Below are 23689 nucleotides of genomic sequence, written 5' to 3'. Positions count from 1 at the left end.
GAATTACTATCACACTGGCTAGTAATTTTTTCATGTTTCAGAAACATGAAAGAATCTATGGTTGTCAATGCGCATGCACGGCGAAACTTGCAATGCCAGCTGAAACAGGTATAAGTACTGTAGTCAGAAAAGACAGCTCGAGAGCATTAATCCCCGCTAACAATCTTACGTTCTACTAAGAACGTTATAATAACGTTACAGTTTGGAGATAAAAACGTTATCTTGTAGAACCATATGTACGTACTTATAACCTAATTTCACAACCTCACAACGTTTGCACGTTATTACAGCGTCGTGTGAACGTTATTTTGTGACATACCTAACCACAACGTTCACGAACGTTATAAGAACGTTTTGTGTTTGCTGGGATAGTATCAGACCTAACAATATACCGTACCAAATAATAATAATAATAATAATAATAATCATACGTAAGAGTATAGAATTGCAAAAGGTCCGACTGGCCTAATTTTGTATGCATGAAATGAAACGTTAAAAAAGTACTACCATGAGATAGGGGCACCCTTTTATGTTCTTTTTAAGGACGCCCCCTTGTTCGTGATAGTACTTTTTTTAGATAGGATTGCGTCCCAACGAAACCCCGAGATTCGGACCTCTTGCAATTTAGTAATATTTGATCATTCCGTTTTATTTCTTCATTATGCAATGCATTTATCATCCTCTTTGTCCCTTAATTTTTTTCCAACAGCACCAATTCTGATTAAGAAAACCTTGTGATTAAAGAGACACTTGTGATGACTTAGTTGAAATGCAAAGTGGCCATAGCATAATGATTCTTGATTGGTGACATTAACCTGTTGCAGTTAAAAACCATTAAAATGTAGAACATGTTGTATTACACAGTCTTCCCACATGCCACTAATCAGAAATTAGAAAAAAACTTTATTATCTCCAATAAAAGAACTTGCTGTTCTTATTCCTTTTCCGATTAAAAGTTGATGGAAGACTAAAGACCTACCGGAAAAAATAGAAAGAGGACACAAAACTACGAAGAAAAAATATATATATGATTTGAATGAATATATAAAAAGCGAATTGAATATTTAAAAAAACCCCGATATTATTCCATTACTTGCGCAAATTGTAGAATTCACCTCTACTTTGCTGTTTGTCGAATACCATTTAGGTTTTGTTACAGAATTGACTCGATAGCGAGTGAGGAATCTCACCTAGAACTTTTTCCAGGAAGTTACTATGTCCCCTACACGACTACTAATACAATTATCTTTTGCAATTCTGAGCTTTCTTTCTCATTTTTTTTAATCTCTCCAAAGTTTAACACCATACTGAATTTACAGTTAAATGTTTGCTATATTTTTCACATTTTCCATGAGACATATTTAATACGTGACCAACATCATCTGCCCGAGTGATTTAGATAAGTTTCCAACCCTGATAGTCTCGTATCAAATGCTCGTCAATTTCTACACCTAGTTACAGAATGTATTTTTTTTTTGTAATTATTTGCCGTTGATGGTAATACGAAGTTCTTCATCTTCAGAAGTATGACCACTGATTAACGAACCTTTGTTTAATTTATTTTTGTACTAAGATTGTTCTCATCATACCAGGTATACACATTGTCCGTGTCTTTTCCATAACTTTCAGTTAATTTCATTATGGAGTGTTTATGATGCTTGTCTTTTAATCTCACGGTCCTGTGATAGTAGGACTTTCATTTATTCACTCTTTAAGCCCTATAAAATGACTTAGTTTTATAAATTATTGCTCACCATGTAACTGGCCAGTAAATTGCTTTTGGATTTGAATGAAATAAGAAAATTAAAAAAATAAAACACTTCTTAAATACCATTTGAATAAACAACTTTACCACCATAAAAATATTGATCTCAGAAAAAAAATACAGATTTCTTTTTATAAATTTACTTCTAAAAACGTGTTTATCAATTTGTTAAAATCAGAAACATAGTTTCCGTAAATTTAAACGGAGAAGAGTTTTGTTTTGCATTAAGTTCCTGTATGTTTTTTTATAAGGACTAGAGGCCTATGCAATATTATTAAATGTCTTATACTAAGTGTCTAGGAACGACCAAACTACTGAAACAGCAATAAGTATGTTATCTTCTTTAAATTGTGAAAATAAAAAGGACAATCATTTTTGATTTCGGATTTTCCAATTGTAGGGTTTTACCTTTAAATTTACCTGATTTCTTTCTTGTGTGTTACAATGTGTTACAATCGATGACTGGGCGGTCGATATAAATAGTAATTTGTGCATAACCCTTGCTGGTTGATAACTATTAAGAACATATATTTCAACCAAGTTAATTGAGTTCGTTTTAAGATTATCATCAAATTCACAATCGATAATTAGATTTCTCAGAATAGGCCATATTTTCTATTGATGCGTTTTCAATAATTTAGATTGACAGACTTTTTTTCCCAGTTTCATCCAAAGACACTTGGATATGCCATCAAATAGATGAAATGAATGTAATTAAATTTAATAAATTGTAGTCAATTTGATAATAACTTTCAAGATCAGTTACATGTTACATTTAATGTGCTGTATTTTCTTTTTAATATATTTATTCCTCTATTTCAGTTGTGGTCAAGCTGCAAAAGCTTTTAGGTCGCAGCTGGAAAATTAGAGTAAACAATATTCAACTAAATTTTGATGGTTTGCTAGCTGCGACCTTCAAGAATCCCGCTAGAGACATTTTTTCAAACAACTGAAATAAAGAAGCTTTTCGTTGATAAGCTATGTTTGATACGATTATTACAGCATGTTTCTGTTCGAGCACTGTTTTTATGTTTTTATACTGTGTTTACGGTGCTCAGCAGCCATTTTATTTTCAAAATTGAGTAATAACTGAAAGATCATTCAGGCATTCTTCAGCCATGTAGGACAAAGATCCAGAGGCCACAACCTCGATAGCATAGACGTGATTACTTCCCTTGCAAGATAAAGAGTGTACATAAAAAAATTAAAGGTATATTGGACCAATACACAGGCATACATACCACAACATGAGATTAACAAAAAAAAAGTCACATCAGAGCGGTATTACTATTATTTAGTAAGGTTCATTAATGATAAATTTCTCCAATCTTGAGCAGATATATTAACATGTTCAATTTTATTCAAAACATCTAGAAACATGATTTATGTGAATAAAAAGAATAAAAAAGGACGAATCAATCGATGGGTAAATTGCCTTGAACCACGTGAACCTTGGGAAGTTCTTTAACTGGCCAAGTGTAAGTATTGTGGCGGATGTTCCAATAATTGTTCCCGCCAGGGAAAAAAAACAAATTTAAAAAAAACATGTTCATCACTGCAAGAAGAGACTGTGGCAACACTTACAAGTACATGACAAGTAAAGTCAAAAAGATTAAAATTACAAGCTAGCAGTAGGTCATATGGACCCTAAATGTTTTATACTGATTACGAAGAACCAGGTAAATAATTTATATGCAAGCCATATACACTATCGAACACAAAAATGAATAGAAACCATCCCTTCCATTACTCAAAAATACATTTGAAACGCTCCATTTCGTGAAGGAATTCCTTCCGTCTTTCAAATATATTATCTGTGAAGTCTTCTTAATAAGGAGCTAACCCATCTTACTCTTTAGAGTTTGGGAGAGCCATGAGCAAGATTCTTTCTTTGTGGTTTTTTTGCAGGGAATAAATTCTTAATTCCTTCATTCAGATGGCTATTAAAGGATTATCAATCATCTTCAGCAGACCTGTGAGGATGCTGAGACATTGGCAAGATCTTAATGTGATTTTTAAACCCTGTCCAGTCTACCTTGTTGTAACGAATTATTGTTCTTGGAACCTGCCTTTTCAGTTAAAGTTTTAGGTTAAACTCGGTATAGACTATGTTATGATCATTAATACCTGGCAGGATTTGTGTTCTGCATATGAAAGTTGGACGATTAGTTACTATCAGATTCTGGATGTGTTTTCCTCTGGCGGGCAGGTTCTCTGATAACTTGAGTAAGGCCATTGTCACATAGCAAACCACAGTGTGATAGTGTCCCTCACATCTGGTCTGTAACATGCACATATGTACAATGCCTTACATTGGTTCAACTTAACCTTCACCCATCATAGAATTTCAGAATCATCCTGTTCTTGATTTAATTCTTCTCTTGAACTCTTGAGTATGGAGCTGTTGACTGCGACAAAAGTCCTCCTCCATGAGTTTGTGCGATCTCGCCTGTGAATAATACATGAATTACTGACCTATTCAGAGTTTCTTATATCGTTTTTGGACCATGTCTCAGTTAGTATCATGATGTTATGGTCGTCCACTGTATCAAATTACGAAAATTAAGCCTTCTTTTTCTACAAGAGATTGTAAGTAGTCCAAGCATGGGCTTAGCTTTCAGCTTCATGGGTGTGAGGTATAAAAGGGGCCTGGCAGGTCTGAGGAAGTTGAATTTAAAGTAATATCTGATTCCATGAAGCTGTCGTTTACATTTGATACCTGAGGGAACACACGAGGACATGCCTGGAGGTAACTGTCTTCGGAAGACGCATTCATTCCATGCAAGTCAAAAAGCACGGAACTGTAACTTGTTCCCTGGCAGTTTCTGCATGTCCATGGGGGTGTTATCACTTTCAACAACTAGGAATAAAGAGTCACTCACTAATTGGCAGTGAGTGTGGAACCATGAATCGCATGTTTTGCACATGATGGCCTTGCTGTCCCATGTTAACTTTGGTTTTACATGATCCACAGATATACACTGTTGATTCTTGGAAAATGTTAACATCTGTAGGATGTGCTGGACTTAATTTGCTTTGTCAGTAAGCATATAATCGGCTAGCTCTTTTGCCTCCTCAGCGGCCTCGCATTCTTCTAAATTTGCGTTTAAGTAACTGTCGAGTGAGGTGCAAAATACTTTTCGAGAACTTCAGTGTGGCAAAATTATCGTGGAGTTTATTAGTGAAGCAAATGTTGGATGTGTCTAAAAAGAGAAGTTCATGTTTAGAGTACTGCAGTAACATTTTAAATTAGGGGGGGGGGGGATTCTAAACCTCCACAGTAGATAAATGAATAAATACTATGCCACCTCCTTCAGCTGATTTTAAGCCCAGGGAAGGCAGAACCTTGGTAGTACCAGAATTCTGTCTTTGCAAGATGATTTATCATGGAAAGACGGAATTCCAGGATAATTTGTCTTGGAATTCCGTCTTTTCTAGAAAATTTATCTTGGAATTCCGTCTTTCCAAGATAATTTATCTTGAAAAGACGGAATTCTAAGATAGTTTATCTCGGAAAGACGTCTCAATAAGTGCTTTGTTCCATGTTTCCAAGATAATTATCTCGGAAACCTATAAGGTCACTTCAGGCTTCCGTACTTAATTACACTGTACACACACTGCCTATTCACTGCCTTAGTCTCCCACTCCCTTGTACATTGTTCCTAAAATTATTTTTGTATGATATAAGAAAAAACAAACGTAACTGCACAAGTGACGACTGTCAGCGGCGTTTGACTCTCGGGATTTTCTGTCAGGGTTGGTTGATTTCGGTCACAGGACGCTGCGTATTAAGCCTATTGTCACTTTGCTTAAAACTATTTTTCCACCTTAAGAAAAAATTCAACGGAAGAAACACTTTTTCACCTACTTGGGTAATGTGGAAATCTCTTTAGCTCAAACCCACACCCCACCCCACTAGCGATCAACATTTTAAAGCTAATTGTTAAAATTGTTAAAAATGTTCTAAACATTCAGATTTGATTCATCGCATTTAAAAACAGGTATACAATAGAATTAAAATTTCTGCATGAAAGGCAACTAGAATAACAAACACAGACCATTAACACCAAACTTTACTTTAACACATATTTAAAAAAATAAACAAATATTAAATTGTTCTAAAGCCTGCGGGATAGAAGGTAGACCAATAATATAATGTTATATTTATTGTAAGTTTTTACGCCCTCCTTTGGGGATAAGCTCGCGAAACAAGATATACAAAAAGTGTCACCTTACGGTCCGTCTTATTCCTTTGATAGGCATACGTAATTGGGACATGACCACATGCTTTAAGTTTGCAAATTATTGAGCATTAGAATGAAACCCTGTTTTAAATTCTAAGAGCAATCTGCAAATGATACATGGTCACACGTCTCAGTTGGCAAAGTAGCTTGTTATTTAGCAGTAAGTGAAAGAAACCATGTTTAAAATAATCTGTAAGTAATCTTACATCGCCACGCGCCTTCAGTATGGAATTACCGATTTGTATCACAATTTATTAATTCTCTTTCAAAGGGAAACGTGGCCGCAATTAATTATTATTCAAATTAATAATTTTCATATCAAAATAGTCCTCGAGCGAAACCACATATTTAAAGTTATGTGCTGAAACGTGGTCACACGCTTTCCGAACCGTTATGCAAATTAATAATTTGCTTTGATGGAGTATTGTTGTGAATTAAAGAATGTTTTCAAATTAATTGGACGAGATCTCAGTATCAATGAATAAAATAAGCCTACTGATTTACATATTCAAATTACTAGGCATATTATCGTTTTGTTATATGGTTGATAAAGAATACGTATCAGAATATGTTTACTTTTTAAAGTAATATTTAAAAGCGAGAGCAGGCTACATGCTTTCGGTAACCTTATGTAAATTTCAATTTGCACATCAAATCTTATTATTCAGTAGTAGGTAAAAGACCCCATTAACATTCTATGAAAGTAGGCCTAATAATTATTCTTCGCAGAAAACTATGCAGTTGGCGCACGAGCTTTTGACGAGATAATTCCGAAGTGATTTTAACACAAAATACTGACATTCCGGGTCGTAGGTCGTAAAAGATATAATTCTACAATGCGTGATAATAGTGGTTGGCTCCAATAAACGTTACCTTTGACATTACCATGCACTCTATCTCGCAACAACACTCAACATATCGTAATGCAATATTTACTCCTTACACTCAAGTCGTAAAATTAAAACAATACACCAATAAAATTTGATATAATCCTGCCTCTTGTAGTTAAGATGAATTATAGTGGGCCTACACCCCTGGTTCTTAACCTTTTTCAAAATGAAGACCATTTTCTAAACCACTTAAAATATCGCGTGAACAGGAGCCTAAGTTGGGGGATATCTAGCTTGAGATTCGACACTCAGCGAATTTCGGAAAAAGAATGTTTGGCCGGGTTTTATTTATTCGCAAAAATCTTAAACTTAACACATTTTATATATTTATTTGTTTAATTTCTGATAATTTTAAAACTTAAGGCCTATTTTCGGTCAGTGGTTCAGAACCAAATGCCTACACGACAATATATTAGTAATATAATTATAATAACTTCTAATTTATATTCAAGATAAGAAACGACTAGTAATTTAGGTTTTTCACTGAAATTAGTGAATGAGCACATCGTAACAGCAGTTTATAAGCGAAATAATTATAATGTTGGAAACAATATAAACACAAATATCAATGATAATAATAGAACAGTAATAATAAAAGCAAAAATAATAAAATAATCGAAAAGAAGAAAAAATAATACGAAACAATAATAAACATAATTATGACAACACAATAATAAAATCATTATGCCATATAATTAAATAAAATAGCACAATAATGATATGCGCTAAGTCGGACTTCAGGGGAATATCTTGTTATTTTCTCAACATTATTTTTCAATTGTTCTCTAAATTCTCCATTGCCTAAGTTCCCCTTAAGGTAGGTTTTAGTAACATAATAACAATACCAGCAACAACAATCACAATAATAATAATAATAATAATAATAATAATAATAATAATAATAACATAATATAATAATAGTTGTAGTAGTACAGTAGTAATGTTAACAGGAGGATATGAGCCGATACATCATGATGTAACACAAAGGTACAACAAAAAAAGTCCGGCAATTAAATATAATATGATGAAATATATACACGTCTAGGAATAATGAAAGTCTGGAGTTGAAATGGTGATTACCATTTTAAGTACTATAATCTAAAATATACTGTTAATACAATAGGCCTATATTGTAACACAATATTTAATATATTAATAATATAGAATAAGCATTCGAAATGTAGGCCTAAGTTTGAAGTGGAATGTTGATTTAGGTTTTCCATGTTTTATAAAAGACAGTATGTATTTAATGTACATCATTTTTGAAATGGAAAGAGGAAGAAAATACAAAACGATTCTTGATTATATGAAAAGTCGTAGTTACAATATGTAAAGGTTAGCACACAATGCATGCAAAAGATTTATAGGAAAAGAAAATTATGGTGCTCAAGAGACAAGACACGTCTCGGGAGAACAGGCCAACAATGATGAATCCAGACGAGTGAAAGAAACATGAATACGGAAAGAGCAGTGTTGTCCAACATCCACAACACACGTACTGCCCAGAAAGAATTACCTTTAAACTGCATCCGTGTACATTTTGTATTCAAAATAATAAACCCAGTAATGGAGCAATTTATGAAGGGCGAAAGGAGCATAAAGTGCTAAACTAAGCTGTACACATAATAGTTTATCGCAACATATAATACTGCTTGTGTCATGTGTTAAGGTTGAATGGCCTAAAGGAAACGAGACTGTCAAACATTGGATTATCTTAAAAGCAATTAGTGTACATGTTGAGGCATGCGTAAAAGCAATAACCAGACAGAAAACAAAATAATTCTGTGATATCAATTGTCTTAAAGAATTTTTTTTTTATCTTGTTAAATACAGTAATGTACAAACCACTGTGCAATGCAAAACAACCAACATAATACCAATAATGAGGTATTGCTATATAACTAACAACACATTAGTGTTTTTCTTTTCTCCAGCAATTTACTCTGAACGGTTTATCATTAGGAACACAATTCTATGGCATTACACAAGTAATCATCATATTAAATTTAAAATAAATCAATACCAAGCATCTATAATAAGAAAATCACTGCTTACAAACATCTTCAAATTAAATTCTACAGTTTCTCAATACCAACACTATTTAAAATTGCGCCGGAGTAGACCTGCATGGAACTGACCTAGATATTCCAATGATCGTCAAGGTTCAGCGCACACACAATATCTACCAACTTTGCTGCATCTCATAGAGCAAAGAAACAGCTTTGCTCTATGGCTGCATTGAGCAATCACACCCGTATGGCAATTAAAAAAAATGCTTCTTGTAAATACTAATTAGTGTAAAGCAAACTTTAAAATAAACACTTGTTAAATCATATACTAATTTCAATTTTTGTTTTCATTGGTACTACATAACATACACATAGTCAAAAAACTAGTGCACAATATAGTGTTTATAGTTTGGTAATGTACTTGAAAGCTAGGGTCCAAGCACTGCAGAAAGTTTGTGAAAAAAACATTAAGTGTAGCTTGACTTTGCATTTTAATATGATCCAGATAATCCGCAAACATTCTGTATTTTGAATTCCATCATCACCTAATTCTAACCAAATGCTCCATTAAAAATCTCTAATGCTGTTTTCGCGTTTCTGTTTGTTAATTTGAGTTAATAATCAACCAGTCCTTTATCTCTCTTAATTCAAATCCACATTGTAATTTGAACCATCAGCTAACGAATCCTTTCACTCTCAAATTCTACTCTAAAGGTTTAACTCATCTATATTAAAATTAACTGATGATATACAGGACTATGATATGAATGAACAAGACATTCAACCTGTCCACATAATTAGCAGTGAATGAATTGTTAAGAAAATCAGATGATAATTTTCTTTATAAGGTCACAAGCTCAATATATAATCGTGCAATCTATTGTAAGGAGATTAAGCTGCCCAAGGTTATGTCAAACTAATTACATAGTGTTAAACTAATTATACTTTCTTCTTTCGCAACATCTAATAAAAGACAATAAATCTCTTTAGAAAAAATATTAATATAAATAAAGAATGGCTAAAAGCACATCTGTCATTTATAAAAAAAATAAAAAAAATATAGGGTATAATTGAGTCATTCTATCCCAAATTAACAGGGGTGTGTAAGTTACCATCTTGAATTTAGTTTTAAAACTCACTTAGTTTTTTTCTGTCGCTACAAATAATTCAAAATTTAGTCCAATTAGGCCAATATTTTCCAAGATACAGGTGCCTGATTCCAAAAACTGAAATAAATTTTGAGTTTTACTTGTTGATAAAATTTTAAACAAAGCAGAGGTAAATTCAAGGGTGGCTTTTGATTTTTTTTTCAAACGGGAAAAAAGAAAATTGCATTATAATGTTTGTGAGAGTGGTATTTCTGACCATCTATAAGTACCATAGACATACCATTTTGTACCTCAGCCCCAACCATGGTGGAGGTGATGTAGTGTGGACACACACTGTGAAATTCCCTACTGGGCCCCAGATTTCACATTCCTAGATCTGCCACCTACCACTGTAAACTATAAGAATATAAACAAAATCCAAGATGACTTGCGCACTCCAGTTAATTTTGTATATTTAACAAATAAACAAATCAGCCATGTTCTAGATCTACATAATTACTAATAAAAAAAATGGTACACTGGTATAAATTAGATAAAAATGAATTTAAAAATACATTTACAAGTAGAAATTATAAGCTACAATACCAAAAAAATACATTATTATGCTTGTAAATCAGCTAACACAAACACAGCACATTAATTTATAAACAATAACAACGACAAACAAAATATAATGTTGCTATAGCCCAACCAATACTAATTTTCGAAAATTCAGAATAGACTTTTTTCCTATTTTTTATTTTATTTTTTTTTTGTGGGGGGGAGTGGGGGATGGACAAATGGGGAATATACTTTTTCCCGGATGAGGAACCTAAAATGGTCACTTTGAAGGTATAATTAACATATCTCGGACATTAACTTCATTAATTCTTTTTTAGCCCTGTGGTTACCACATTACCAATTAAAGAATATGATGTGAGTGATGGTTGGTATACCAAAAACCTTGAATTAGACCTAGGGTACACAGTCAAAAAAAAAATCCAAAGATAAACAAGGCCCTTTTAAGACTATGGTTCCTATGCAAGCAATGTGTTATTTATTTTTACAATGAGATGCAATATGCTAGAGAACCATAGTGCCCTAGGTATAAGCATGCTTCGGGTGTAAGGCCACCTCCTACTTACATCAAATTTCATGTATCAGCCCCTCAACGGGCAAAAGCTCAGTGTATGATTTGAAATGAGTAGCTTTTGAGGACAAAATAGGAATGATACCTTTTAATCTCTGCAGAAGTAGGGGTTGTTTATATTGATAAATAAGGCCCTGGGATTTACCTGATTTTGTGTATTAGGTAAAAAGCAAAAAAAAAATAAAAAAATATCAAAAATTAAAAAAGGATCACCAAAGACACGCCCAAAAGTAAATCAACAACAAAACTGGAGAACCAACATATGTGCAGGTTTTCTGACTTGCTGCTTACAACCTCATTGTCACAAACACACACACACACACACACACTCAGGCATTACGTATGTCAAGTTCATTGCAACTCTTCTAATTGCTATGCATAGGAACCAAAAACAGCTAACCAAACTACCCAAATATCAGTGTGCAAGGCCAACACAACATTTTTCGCCCTAATAATAATAACAATAATAATAATAATAATAAATTTGCATTCATATTGACATTTCAAAGTGCTGAAAAGACATGTTCCTAAAATGTAAGTACAAACAGTGTACTGTATTATTATTCTAAGTACATACCCTAAAAGCATAATTCTATTAAATGCCATGCTTAGCAAATACACAATAGAATATAGTATTAACCCACAGCACGTCTTAAAATGAAGAGACTTGGCTTACACTCAAATTTGACTATCAAATCATGTTGTTCACACTTAAGGACGAATATGATAGCGAATAAATTAGAAATGATTTACTAATTCTTTCAGGTATTCTCTCAGGAATTCTCTGTCCCTTGATATTGCTCTACCTGTAAAGACAAAAAAAAAAAAAAGGTTTCATTTTGTAATGAACATGCAAGTGTTTCATTATAAAAATAGAATTTAGAGTGTGACAGAAAAACAAGACCTGAAAGAACTCAGTAACATTGACAATAATGATTGCAAAAATAGAAACAAAAAATATGTATTCTTGCAGTATTTTTGTTGAAAATGAATTTAATCGCATAAATACAGTATCAATTGGAATCTTTTAAAAATAAGATAATATATTTTCTTATCACTGAACCTTTTACTTCCATGCTTATTTTCTGCTAAGCAACATATATTATTTACAAAGTGGATGCAGTTTTTTTAAGCAACATTGAGTGATGAGCCATTTATAATTGACTGCTCCATAAACTCTTCCTATTAACGTGGCCGAGAGCAAGATGGTGTAAAAATAGATCAAAATACGAACACATCTACTCTACTTGCCAACCTCGTGCCAGGATTCCGTCCGCCACAACAACCCTAATCATCTGTGATCAGTCTCCCAGTAATTTTATCGAATAGTCTTAAAATTTATTATAATAACCGTGGAAAGAAACCAACATCACAATTATAGAACATTAAAAATCTAATGTTCTTTTCAAGAAATCAATTTAATAGTGGCTGTTTCCTTCCATACACTTAACACTCCTATTGATAGTTTTATGGTCTGAAGTGCTGACATAATTTTTAGTTTGTAATTTGATATTTGATGGAATATATTCAAATGTATGCAAAAAGAATTCTACAGCAGTGACACTGCCGAAAGTGTTTAGGGATTTGTAATTAATGATCCATTTATGTCAGTCCTCAGACTCCTTTTTAACTGTCAATACCTTTCATTTGAACTTGGTTTGCCTACAATGGGTAGAATTTTAATCTTTTCTTTGTATTTTTATACATGTTCTGAAACCTACATGCCCATATTTTGTCTTCTGTTTGTTCTATTTATATATTTGTATCTCACCTGTTAGGTTTTGAAAAAAACAAAATTGAAATTATGTATGGTTTTAAAATTCAAAGTTGTTTGCAAATATATGTTATATGTAGTTAATGGTTTTATAATAGCCAGTCAGATTAAAGTTTGAATTGAGCAATGATGCATTAAGTGTCTGGTTTGATTTTCGTTCAGTATAAGACGAGTAAGGGCTACCCTGTTGTACTGGTTAATTCTGGTCAAATACATCCCCTTGTTGCCCTGCGGCTATAAATATTAGCGTTGGGTGTGATAAAAATTTCAAATAAATATATTATATAAATCAACAATAGATGAAATGAAAATGGAATGTGTTAAGGCACAAAACAAGTAGTTTCAGACATTAATATACGATAATCAGTTATTAAATTTTCATACTAATGACTTTGACTTACATAATGCGACTCAGGGGGCGCTTCAATCCTGACAGGTTGTGGCTGTTGACCCATCGACGGTAGGTTTTGTGTTGCACCAACTCCTGCCTGTGGTACAGTCTGCAAAAAATTAAACATATATTATTGATACAATTTATCAATAATTTCAATATATGTCTCTGTCAACACTAGTAAACTAAATTAATGGTAATATTACGGATGATGAATATTATATTATAAAACAAAATTCTAATTTATCATATTGATTTGAGCATATATAGCATAAATCATATGCATAAATAAGGAACTTGTTTAGCTAATATATTTCTGGTGTTATATGCTTGATATTATTGTATGAATTAAAGGGCAAATAAAGAAACATTAAATCATCATTATAATTATAAACAAGTAGTTTCAGACATTAATATACGATAATTAGTTATTAAATTTTCATACTAATGACTTTGACTTACATAATGCGACTCAGGGGGCGCTTCAATCCTGACAGGTTGTGGCTGCCGTCTCTGTGGAGCTCGCTGCATACCGAGCTGTATTTCAGGTGAGTAGTAGGTTGCTCCTTTATAAGTAAGTCCGCGAAGATTATCTAAAATTACTTCTGGCTGTATCTGTTGACCCATCGACGGTAGGTTTTGTGTTGCACCAACTCCTGCCTGTGGTACAGTCTGCAAAAAATTAAACATATATTATTGATACAATTTATCAATAATTTCAATATATGTCTCTGTCAACACTAGTAAACTAAATTAATGGTAATATTACGGATGATGAATATTATATTATAAAACAAAATTCTAATTTATCATATGGATTTGAGCATATATAGCATAAATCATATGCATAAATAAGGAACTTTTTTAGCTAATATATTTCTGGTGTTATATGCTTGATATTATTGTATGAATTAAAGGGTAAATAAAGAAACATTAAATCATCATTATAATTATCATTTTATTGTTAAACTAGTGTCTTGACAAAGACCCTACCTAATCAATTGAATTATACACATCTAGATGTGTATAAGAGACAGGTTTTGTGTTGCACCAACTCCTGCCTGTGGTACAGTCTGCAAAAAATTAAACATATATTATTGATACAATTTATCAATAATTTCAATATATGTCTCTGTCAACACTAGTAAACTAAATTAATGGTAATATTACGGATGATGAATATTATATTATAAAACAAAATTCTAATTTATCATATTGATTTGAGCATATATAGCATAAATCATATGCATAAATAAGGAACTTGTTTAGCTAATATATTTCTGGTGTTATATGCTTGATATTATTGTATGAATTAAAGGGCAAATAAAGAAACATTAAATCATCATTATAATTATTATTTTATTGTTAAACTAGTGTCTTGACAAAGACCCCACCTAATCAATTGAATTTAGTGTTTCTACGCCACTACGTACCTTTATATGTTTTCCACTTTTTAGAGTTAAAGCATACTATGATGATGAAACAATAGTGATATTAAGTTTTTTTTCATCAAATATGCACCCACTTGTAATCAAAACAGCTAATGGTCGTGAAATGTTTTTAATTGCTCCAATGACCAAAGTTTTATTGCAAGTTTGTACAGAGCCAATTAGCCGAAAAAATAATAAATTTTGTAACAGGAGTGATCATTTCTAAAATAACAGGTGCATCCTATCATTTCAGAATTGAATGGTTGAATATAAATGCCATATAAACATATCACACAACCAATGTAAACATCTACTAAACTCTATTAAAATCAAGGTCATTACTCTAGAAAATATCCATAGTCACTACATAATCAATTAATGTACATACAGTATATGATTTGGTTATAGTTAAATTTTATTATGATTTATTCATATTGCTTATAATGGGAAAATTGAAATAAAATAAAATGAGAGCCCAAAATTGGCTTCATAGGGAATTAGAGGTTCAATAGTTTTTACTCGAAATTATTTACCATTTTTATATCACTAAGAGCTACTGGTTGTTTCCTACATACAACTTTAGTATATTATGTGATTTATCTATTTGTTGAATATGATGCAAAACCTTGAAGAAAATCTGTCTTAATAGGGAAATCTAAGGAAATACACCTTCTTAGCATTTATTGTTAGAGCAACAGGATGAACATCACAAGAATTTAGGTTTAAATCCTGATAGAAGTCTCAAACAAAACTATATATCATCTTTGTATAATTTGAAACTAATGAACTGAAAACTGAAACTAATATGATTACTTTACTATGATAATAAAAAGGATATATATTTTTTTAAACCTGTCATCAGATATCACGATAAAAAAAAAGTACTGTATGTCCTCATCGGGATTCGAACCCAAGACCGTCCGATTACTGTTCGGATACTCTACCAACTGAGCTGAGGCCAAGGACACGTTTTTTTCTCAATGTATTGCATAATACACAATGAACAATAGAACATCACATGAAAGTAACTTAGGTACACAGATACACCTCTACTGGTGTTGATTAAATCAACACCAGTGGAGGCATTATCTTAATACCCAAGTTACTTTCAGATATCATGAGGCGCTATGTTAAAATAAACGCCACATAAACATGTCACATTACTATTGTCGATGTCTAGTTAAATTTAACTTTCTAAATTAAAGAAGATTTATAGACATTATTTGCAATACCAAATGTGGTTTAATTGAATATGAAATATTACTGTCTAAAGATGTCTATGAAAAGAGAAACCATATATTATGATTTTCATAAATGTATTTTCTAAAAAGACAAGAACAGTTTTATAGAATGAATATTTGAGAAATTATTGTTTTGACAAATATGTGTAGTATGTGCAACTTAAGCACAAATTGTGAAGATTGTAACATTTTTTTTATCATAAAATAATAGTTTTCAATGTGCCGTATATTTTTCTCATGGTTTAAACTTTTAAATATTGTACTTATGGTCTGGTTTTATCATAAATTATAAATGTTTTAATCCAAACAATTATAAATTTTGATGCAATTTTCAGTTTTACTGCAAAATCAGAATTTTTCTTTTAATAAACCAGAATGAAATGAGACAACTATGCTGTGTACCCATTGCATAAAAAGTGCTGTAGCAACACAGAAGCAATTTTACCTTTGCTTTTGTATATGTGAGAGTGATGTATTCCATATTGCTATTCCTAGGCCCATATGCCTAAAATATATCAATAAAATTAATCAAATAACTTACATTAACTGGAAAATGCTGAACAGGTACCGGCCCACCAATCTGAAACGGAGCGTTGATAGGTCCTGTTAGCCCCTGGGCTGGTCTTGGATGCCCATGCGGCGGCCCAGGATGTCCCTGCACAGGGCTAGCATGCACAGGAGGTGGCACTGGATGTCCTTGAGTAGGTCTTGTGTGTACCGGTTGAGGAACTGGGTGGCCCGGATTATAATGCACATTCACAAATGTCGTAGGAGGGAAAGCCCCTTGAGGTGGATGTGCCCCCATGGATACAGCCGGATGTAACATGCCTGTATTCCGTGGGTGGGTTGCCGCTGCATGTTGTAAACCTAAAAGAAACAAATAAAAATACTCAATGAATAATATATTTTTTAAGAGTATTTTAAAGTAAAGGTGAGGATCAATTTTGTAGACATAAGGAACAAATGGCTGGATCTCCTACAAGCAATACGTTAGTATAGTAAATTGTAACATGTATAAAAAATACAATTACTTGTTTTATGCTTGCAAAGCATAGCTTCTAGACCCAATTTGTTTTTTTAACATCTGATAATATTGTGGTTAGAAATTGCTAACACACAGCCCAAACTGATTGTAAATCTAGGTGTATCTTCAGCACAAGTTGAGACCTAGTACATTATGTATTATGTGCTAGATTAGCATCGTCCCATGTCTTATTTCTTAGGTTGATGACTATTTAAATAATTTATTCTGTTTAAAATTTTAAAATGTCTCTCGTATACTACCCAGCAACTGACTCATGTAACATATTGTCTCGTAATTAATATACACATTTGGCATTTTCAATACATTGTACATGCAGCCTGTTTGATTCGTCCGTATATCAGAGTTTGCCTAGCAACGTAAATAAGTACAAAAGAGCATTACCTTGAACTGGTAATCTATTTGGTAGCAAGGCTGCGGCATCAGATAACTGAGTTTGTGGTGGTCTAGAATCAGGCATTGATGGCGGTGGCCTCTGGGTCGACAGTCTTGGCGATGGTGAACCAGACGGCTTTGTTGTTTGTCGCATCATTCCGTGCGTAGGTGTGAGCGATGGATCAGATATGTTGGGTGGTGGTGTTCCATCACTCTGGTAAACTTGAGCTTGATAGCCTTCAATTAACATAACAAAGTAAACATGATATTTCAATGCCATCCATTAATTAACTTAGAACTTACAGTTTAGAATCAATTCTTAAAAATTAATGGGTCTTTAACAAAATTACAAATTTTTAAACAAGTCTTAAAGTGCTACTTTTTTTTTTTAACTGTTTAAGAGATTATTAAAATATATAAAATAAGTAAACAGTTTTATTTTTGAAAGAAATACTTTCTAACTTACAGTACTCCCCACCCAGTGGTGGATCCAACAATTTTGAAAAGAGGGGTCCCAGGGAAGGACTTTCACAGATGGAGGGTGAAGACTACTATCAGTCGAAACTAAAGTTTATGATTAATGGCACCTTTAAGGTGGGCACTCACTGCGTGGTACGACCGTCGGCCGATGAATCCAACTCCACTCCCTGTGAGCGTTACAAGACGCTACGCAGCATGCTGATTATCGGTGGCAGTCTGAACGAATCGTCAGTCAAAACGATCCATTGCACACGCGCCATGGTGTTGCGTTCTCCATAGAATCATGTCGGCGACGAGCGCCAGGCTCAGTGAGTGCCTGGCTTTAAATGGACGGAAATGGCACTTTTACGCCCGTATTCTTTAGTCAAATTTCGAACTAGAACTTCACCTTCAATTTGTATTCACAAGTAGTCAAAGTTCTAACTAAGACTAAATCAAGTCCTAGTTGTAGTTCAGCTGAAGACGGCTGCAACAACACTCAAACTAACCAATGAAAAGAGCTTATTTTAATAGCACACAAAATTTTAGAGATCCGGTAATGGGGATGAATATTAAATTGCAGTCTGTCTTTCAAAAAAATATTTCTTCATAATTCATATATAGATCATTATTCGCTAGACTAATGTTCTATAATAACTATATTAGTCATTAACATCAATGATAGAGAATTTGAACTGTCACTGAAAATTTACTTTTTTTTAAAAACTATCATAGTTGAGGTCGAGCGAGGGCGGCACTAGCTTTGTTGTTGTGTGAATCTACGTGACCGTAACGTGAGGGGATTTCGTGCAAATCAGAAACTGTTGCATGTGGCTAGCAAAACATGTTAGTTTCGCCTTTTGGAAGCTAAACGTAATGTCAATTTTCTTGAACACACTGGAGATACATCAGACCTATTTATACAATCGTTTTTATTCATTTATTTATTCACCTGAGACAACTAACTACATGTATAGAAGGAGATTGGAAACGAGCCGAGATTTCCTTTGTTCTTCCATCCCGGCGATTCGTTGTGTGTTGCATGCTTTTGATATGCAAATCCAGTCAACCAAACACTGTTGCAGCCAAGAGAATGCTTACTGCTCATGCTCAGTTCATAATCACTAAGACATGTAAATGAAAACAACTACTGAATAGGCATCCCAGAGATCGTAGCGGACTTGTTCGCGGCAGAAACGGTCCTACTCCCCTAGGCCTATGGCTAGGCCACACTGTAGGCCTAAACTAGGGCATAATTTAAGGCAGTATTTCATATTTATAATCATGTAATCCATAAAGATATTTAATATAGACCTGTACAAACATGTTCAGCTAATCTTTCGGTATATTACCTGTCAATGACTAATGGTTCATGAATATTAGAGAAAAGTGTATTTTAATAGCTGATGTTTCCAACATTCAATTGTTCAAAAAGCAGTAATTAATACAAAAATATGTAAATTGGACTGTATGTACATATTCTCTGAATCTGAACATGACTTACTAGGTACACAGAAAAATACCTTTTCTGTTGTGGTAAATGATTTCAGAACATATATGTGCTTATGTTTGAAAACTGTACTATGGATTTAGTGTGTTTCTTCAATTCAGGCATTTTACCGAGTGTCGGGACCCGGTTAGGCCTAGCCCTGGACGGCTGAGGGTAGGGGTTGCCGAATTACTAGCCTATTGTAGCCTTTTGTACGCATACCATAAATTTCAGACATTTAAACTGCAATATATGTGTTTATGTATCTTACATTTCAAAGAAATTTCCAAAGTAAAAGTTTAAATATTTTTTTAAATATCATACGTCCAATACCACCACGAAAATATCTGCTTGTCTTGCGTGTGGAAGTTGCTTGCGGTTCGAACAACCTTATTTGCATAGCAATGAAACACAAGACATCACAAACTAAAGAACAATAGAATCCAGTCGCGTTTCCAATCTCCTTGTATAGCTGTCTCAGATTTCACTTTATCGTAAGTTACAAAAAGAACGTTTTTAGTGGGGTGAATATTTCAAGTCGGCGATTTAGCCTGACCCTAGGCTGACTAAAAAAATCGGCCCAAGGAGGTATGATATTAGTTGAGGTTCGCGTGATTTAGACGTAGTGCTAGTTGAAGCTCGTTTTAAGAATAGCAGATGATGCAATTTTGAAGTTTTAGCTCGAACTACAACTAAAGTTTGTTTTAAGAATACTGGGGTCAGCTTAAATTCAAATTTTTTTTTTTGGGGGGGGGGTGGGGGTGCACACAGGACAACCGGGACTCTTGAATCGGTAACTGCCACCCACTTACAATAGTTTTTTTAAATAATAAAGAATAAGAATATTATAACAGAAATGAGAAAACATGATAACTACTGTAAAGGTGATAATTAAATGCTCTCCCATGTAATTTGTTTATCTTTGCAATCTTTACATTGTCTTTCTGTATGTACATGTAAATAATTGTTTTATCTGTTTTACTTAATATTCACTGAAGTAAGTAGTTATTGTCAATCATTAATAATTCACTTTTACGCCCACACTTACCTGGTTCAAAATAATGTTGCGGTGATTCTGAACTTGAGGGTGGGATACCAGCTCTTGCTTCTAAAGTCCTCTGGCGCTGAGAGGAATACCGATGCGGCCTGCTGCCTCCCTATCACCAATTCAAATGATAAAACATTAAATAAATAAATTTAAAGTTGTAAATATAAAATATATAAAACAAGTTCATCATATTGGTCAAATACAGTAATGAATACAATACATGAAATTTTCTTTACCCCAGAAAGGTCCATTGTAAAGTGGGCAAAATCTCTGGCTAAACCCTAGCTATACTCAGGTTGGTTACTAAAATAGTAGCCATGAAGATGCCTAAAGGGAAAATCTTCAAACCATATGAAACAATATCGAAAATGACTATACAACATGTAACTAACCCTTCCACCAGTTGCACTAGATATGTTCGTGGCATCTGTAGGCTCATCTGTAAAATTAAGCAAATTTACATGCTGTAATAAGTAATACACATACACTGGCATAAAGGACATACAACTTTCTTGCTTCTACCTTTTATCTTGATTTTAGCACACATCAGAAACATTTTTATCTCAATTCATTGGAGCCATGCATAAGGAATTTCATTTCATTTATTTATTAGACACAAAGGTCCTGGGACTTCTAAAGAAGCAATAGCCTCTGTGACTCAATGAGTCAGAAGTCCCAGCAAAACACCAAAAACATCAAAAATATTTACAATATATTAAGTTAAAATTTGTAAAAAGTAATAAAAAAATATTAAAATTATATCTACATCTGAATGCTAAAAAGATACGATTTGAACCTCTTTAAAAAAACTTTTAGGTTACAATTTACAGCAGTAGAGTTTAAGTTATTGTAAAGTGAAAGTACAGCACTCTTAGGGTCAAGATAAACATGATTTTGAGTAATTGCCTTCCAAAACTATTTGTGCATACATTGTTTAATAGAATTTAATAACATTAAATAAACGATTTGTTGACCACTTCCAGAACTAATACTTTGGGACATGATTAATAAGACATTAAACTGTTGATCTACTGTATAGTGAAAAAAAAAAAGGATTTTTAGGCAATTCTTTGGGCTCCCATATTTTATAGATCATTTACTCAATACTGGCCTGTGTGACAACTTAACCATTTTGCCAGGATATGCCTCATTTGTATGTCAATTTCATTTTATGAAAGATCATATACTTTAAGTTAAAATTATGCAAATGGACTGTCCATAACATTAATTTTTATGTGACAAGTAAGTATGGGCATGATGTTATATCACACAAACATGTACAGTATGCCAAATCAAAGGTTTGTTTTATATATTTTATCATAACCACTTCTTCACATCAAATTTGCACTGTCATAATATCACCACCACCACCTACAGTATTATCACCATGCAGCATCATCACAATCAGCATTATTATCACCTACTCTACTGTATCATCACCTACTCATCACTACCATTATTACCACAATAGAATATTACCACCACCATCATTACATTATTTACCTTCATTCCCACCACCACTATTATTATCATTACATTTACTACCACTACCACCACCATCATTACCACCCTCACTACCATAAATTACCTTTACTGGTAGAGTGCTCTTCTGACTTCTTATTCGAATCATCAATAATCTTTCTCTGGCCTCCTTCCACACGTATCTGGAAGTTCTGAAGCAGCTTCGGTGCTGGACTCGTCGGCTGGACGTGATCAAAACTGCCAGCTTCCTGTGCAACCTGCGGATGCGCATCTTTACTGGGCGTCACCGGGATCTTTGGTATTTCTTTTATAGTGCTACGCTGATGGCGCCTTTGAGAAAATGACTTAGATTCTCGTGAATAGGCAGACTCTTCAACAGAAGTATCACTGTCTTTAGTTTTTGATATTCTATCTTTAGTAACAATATTTTCTACTGGATTTTTAGTATGTTGTGTCTTCGTGTTTGATGGTAACGTAGGTGATTCTTTTTTGACTGTCCTTAATTCTTTATTTGTCCACTCATTTGGCTGTGAACTTGGTAACACATTATCTGTATTACTACTGCCTTGGGATGGTTGTCTTCCAAGAGTTGGCCATTCTTCTTCAGTGGCCGACACCCTTGACATTTTATCGTCTCTAACATCACCTTGGTTCTCAATAGGAACTTTCTTTTCAGTAAATGTGCTTTCATTTGACGTTCCTCTTTGTTTTCCTTCATTAAAACCACCTCTTCTGCTATATCTAAAATCTATATTGCCTCTGTTTGCTTCATTTCTTTTTTCAGAGGTATCTTTCATACTCCCCTCAAATGTCTCTCCATCTTTGAACCTATTTCTATGCTCCGGATTTCTATTTCTAAACCTGTAGTCTTTCGGTTCAATTTCATAAGTGTCCCTGGACCTTTCATTCCTGTATCGTGTATCTCGCTTATCATCATCCCTACTTTCTTGCCTGCCCGTTGTTTCGTACGGTTCATCACCTCCCCTTCTCTGATAATTGCTATTTCTTCCTCGGTTTGATTTTCTTTGTGACTCATCATTATCATATATTTTCTGTTTAGCCTGCAAATCCCTGTTATCAGATCTATTCCTCCTGTTGTAATCCTCTCGATTTGAATATCTACTTTCATGCTTAGTATATGCATCTTTGCTATGATTTTCTTGATATGTATTTCTATATGTTTGTGTTGTGTCGGGGCTACTTTCATTAACTTCATCAACCATTCTTTCCTCTGACTGCTTTGGATATGTTCTCCTTCGTCCTCTCTGAAGTCCCCTTCCAAAACCCCTCCTTTGTGTTGACCCTCTTGATGTTTCTGTATGATCAACAGTTTTTGCAGAATTTTGAATATAATCTGATACAAGAGGTCTTGAACGTTGACCTCCCCTTCCTCGACCACGGCCACCCCTCCTGTGCAAGACAAGACAAAATAGTAAAAAACCTACAATATGATATAAAACATTTTTGTTTTTAACATTTGTAACTCTGCATGGAGATTAAATAAACATCGGCAAAAATTTATAGGAAGACACACATCAAAATTAATGTAATATATACAGTACAGACACAAATTACTGCTTCGTATTTGCGCGTAACCTCTCGTAATCTGCTCGTAGGTACGTTTTGAACGTAGCTACGAACCACTACGAAGGTCATTGTTATTTTAATTAGCTTTGCAATGATCGTAGGCTAGATCGTCGGGCTGATAAACAATGCGTAAACAATATTGAAATATAGTTTACCAGCTTTCAACACGTAAGCAATGTTGCAATTTACTAAATAAACAATGTTAGAACTTTATTGTTTTGTTAT

The 23689-nt window shown here is 33.5% G+C and overlaps 1 protein-coding gene across 2 annotated transcripts in view; it reads right to left on the bottom strand.

Moving 5' to 3' along the window:
- Positions 1–8689: 8689 nt before the first annotated feature.
- The window catches only part of LOC117114452 (protein CASC3-like), a 49721-nt gene continuing 34721 nt past the window's right edge, over positions 8690–23689 (bottom strand). Inside the window, exons 5-12 of one of the 2 annotated variants that reach the window (XM_033258118.1) lie at positions 21984–23287; positions 20788–20834; positions 20396–20504; positions 17409–17636; positions 16524–16849; positions 13774–13983; positions 13322–13420; positions 8690–11952 (exon numbers count right to left, since the gene is read on the bottom strand). In XM_033258118.1, coding sequence (XP_033114009.1) covers positions 11920–11952; positions 13322–13420; positions 13774–13983; positions 16524–16849; positions 17409–17636; positions 20396–20504; positions 20788–20834; positions 21984–23287 — 2356 coding nt within the window. In that variant the 3' untranslated portion in view covers positions 8690–11919. The remainder of the gene's footprint in view (positions 11953–13321; positions 13421–13773; positions 13984–16523; positions 16850–17408; positions 17637–20395; positions 20505–20787; positions 20835–21983; positions 23288–23689) is intronic. The other variant, XM_033258119.1, reaches the window with a different exon arrangement.

Source organism: Anneissia japonica, unplaced genomic scaffold, assembly GCF_011630105.1.
Source record: "Anneissia japonica isolate Jap-2015-1 unplaced genomic scaffold, ASM1163010v1 scaffold1374_len1023071_cov147, whole genome shotgun sequence".
NCBI lineage: Eukaryota > Metazoa > Echinodermata > Crinoidea > Comatulida > Comatulidae > Anneissia > Anneissia japonica.
Note: the sequence above shows the minus strand (reverse complement) of the source record. Positions and strands in the feature narration are given on the sequence as shown.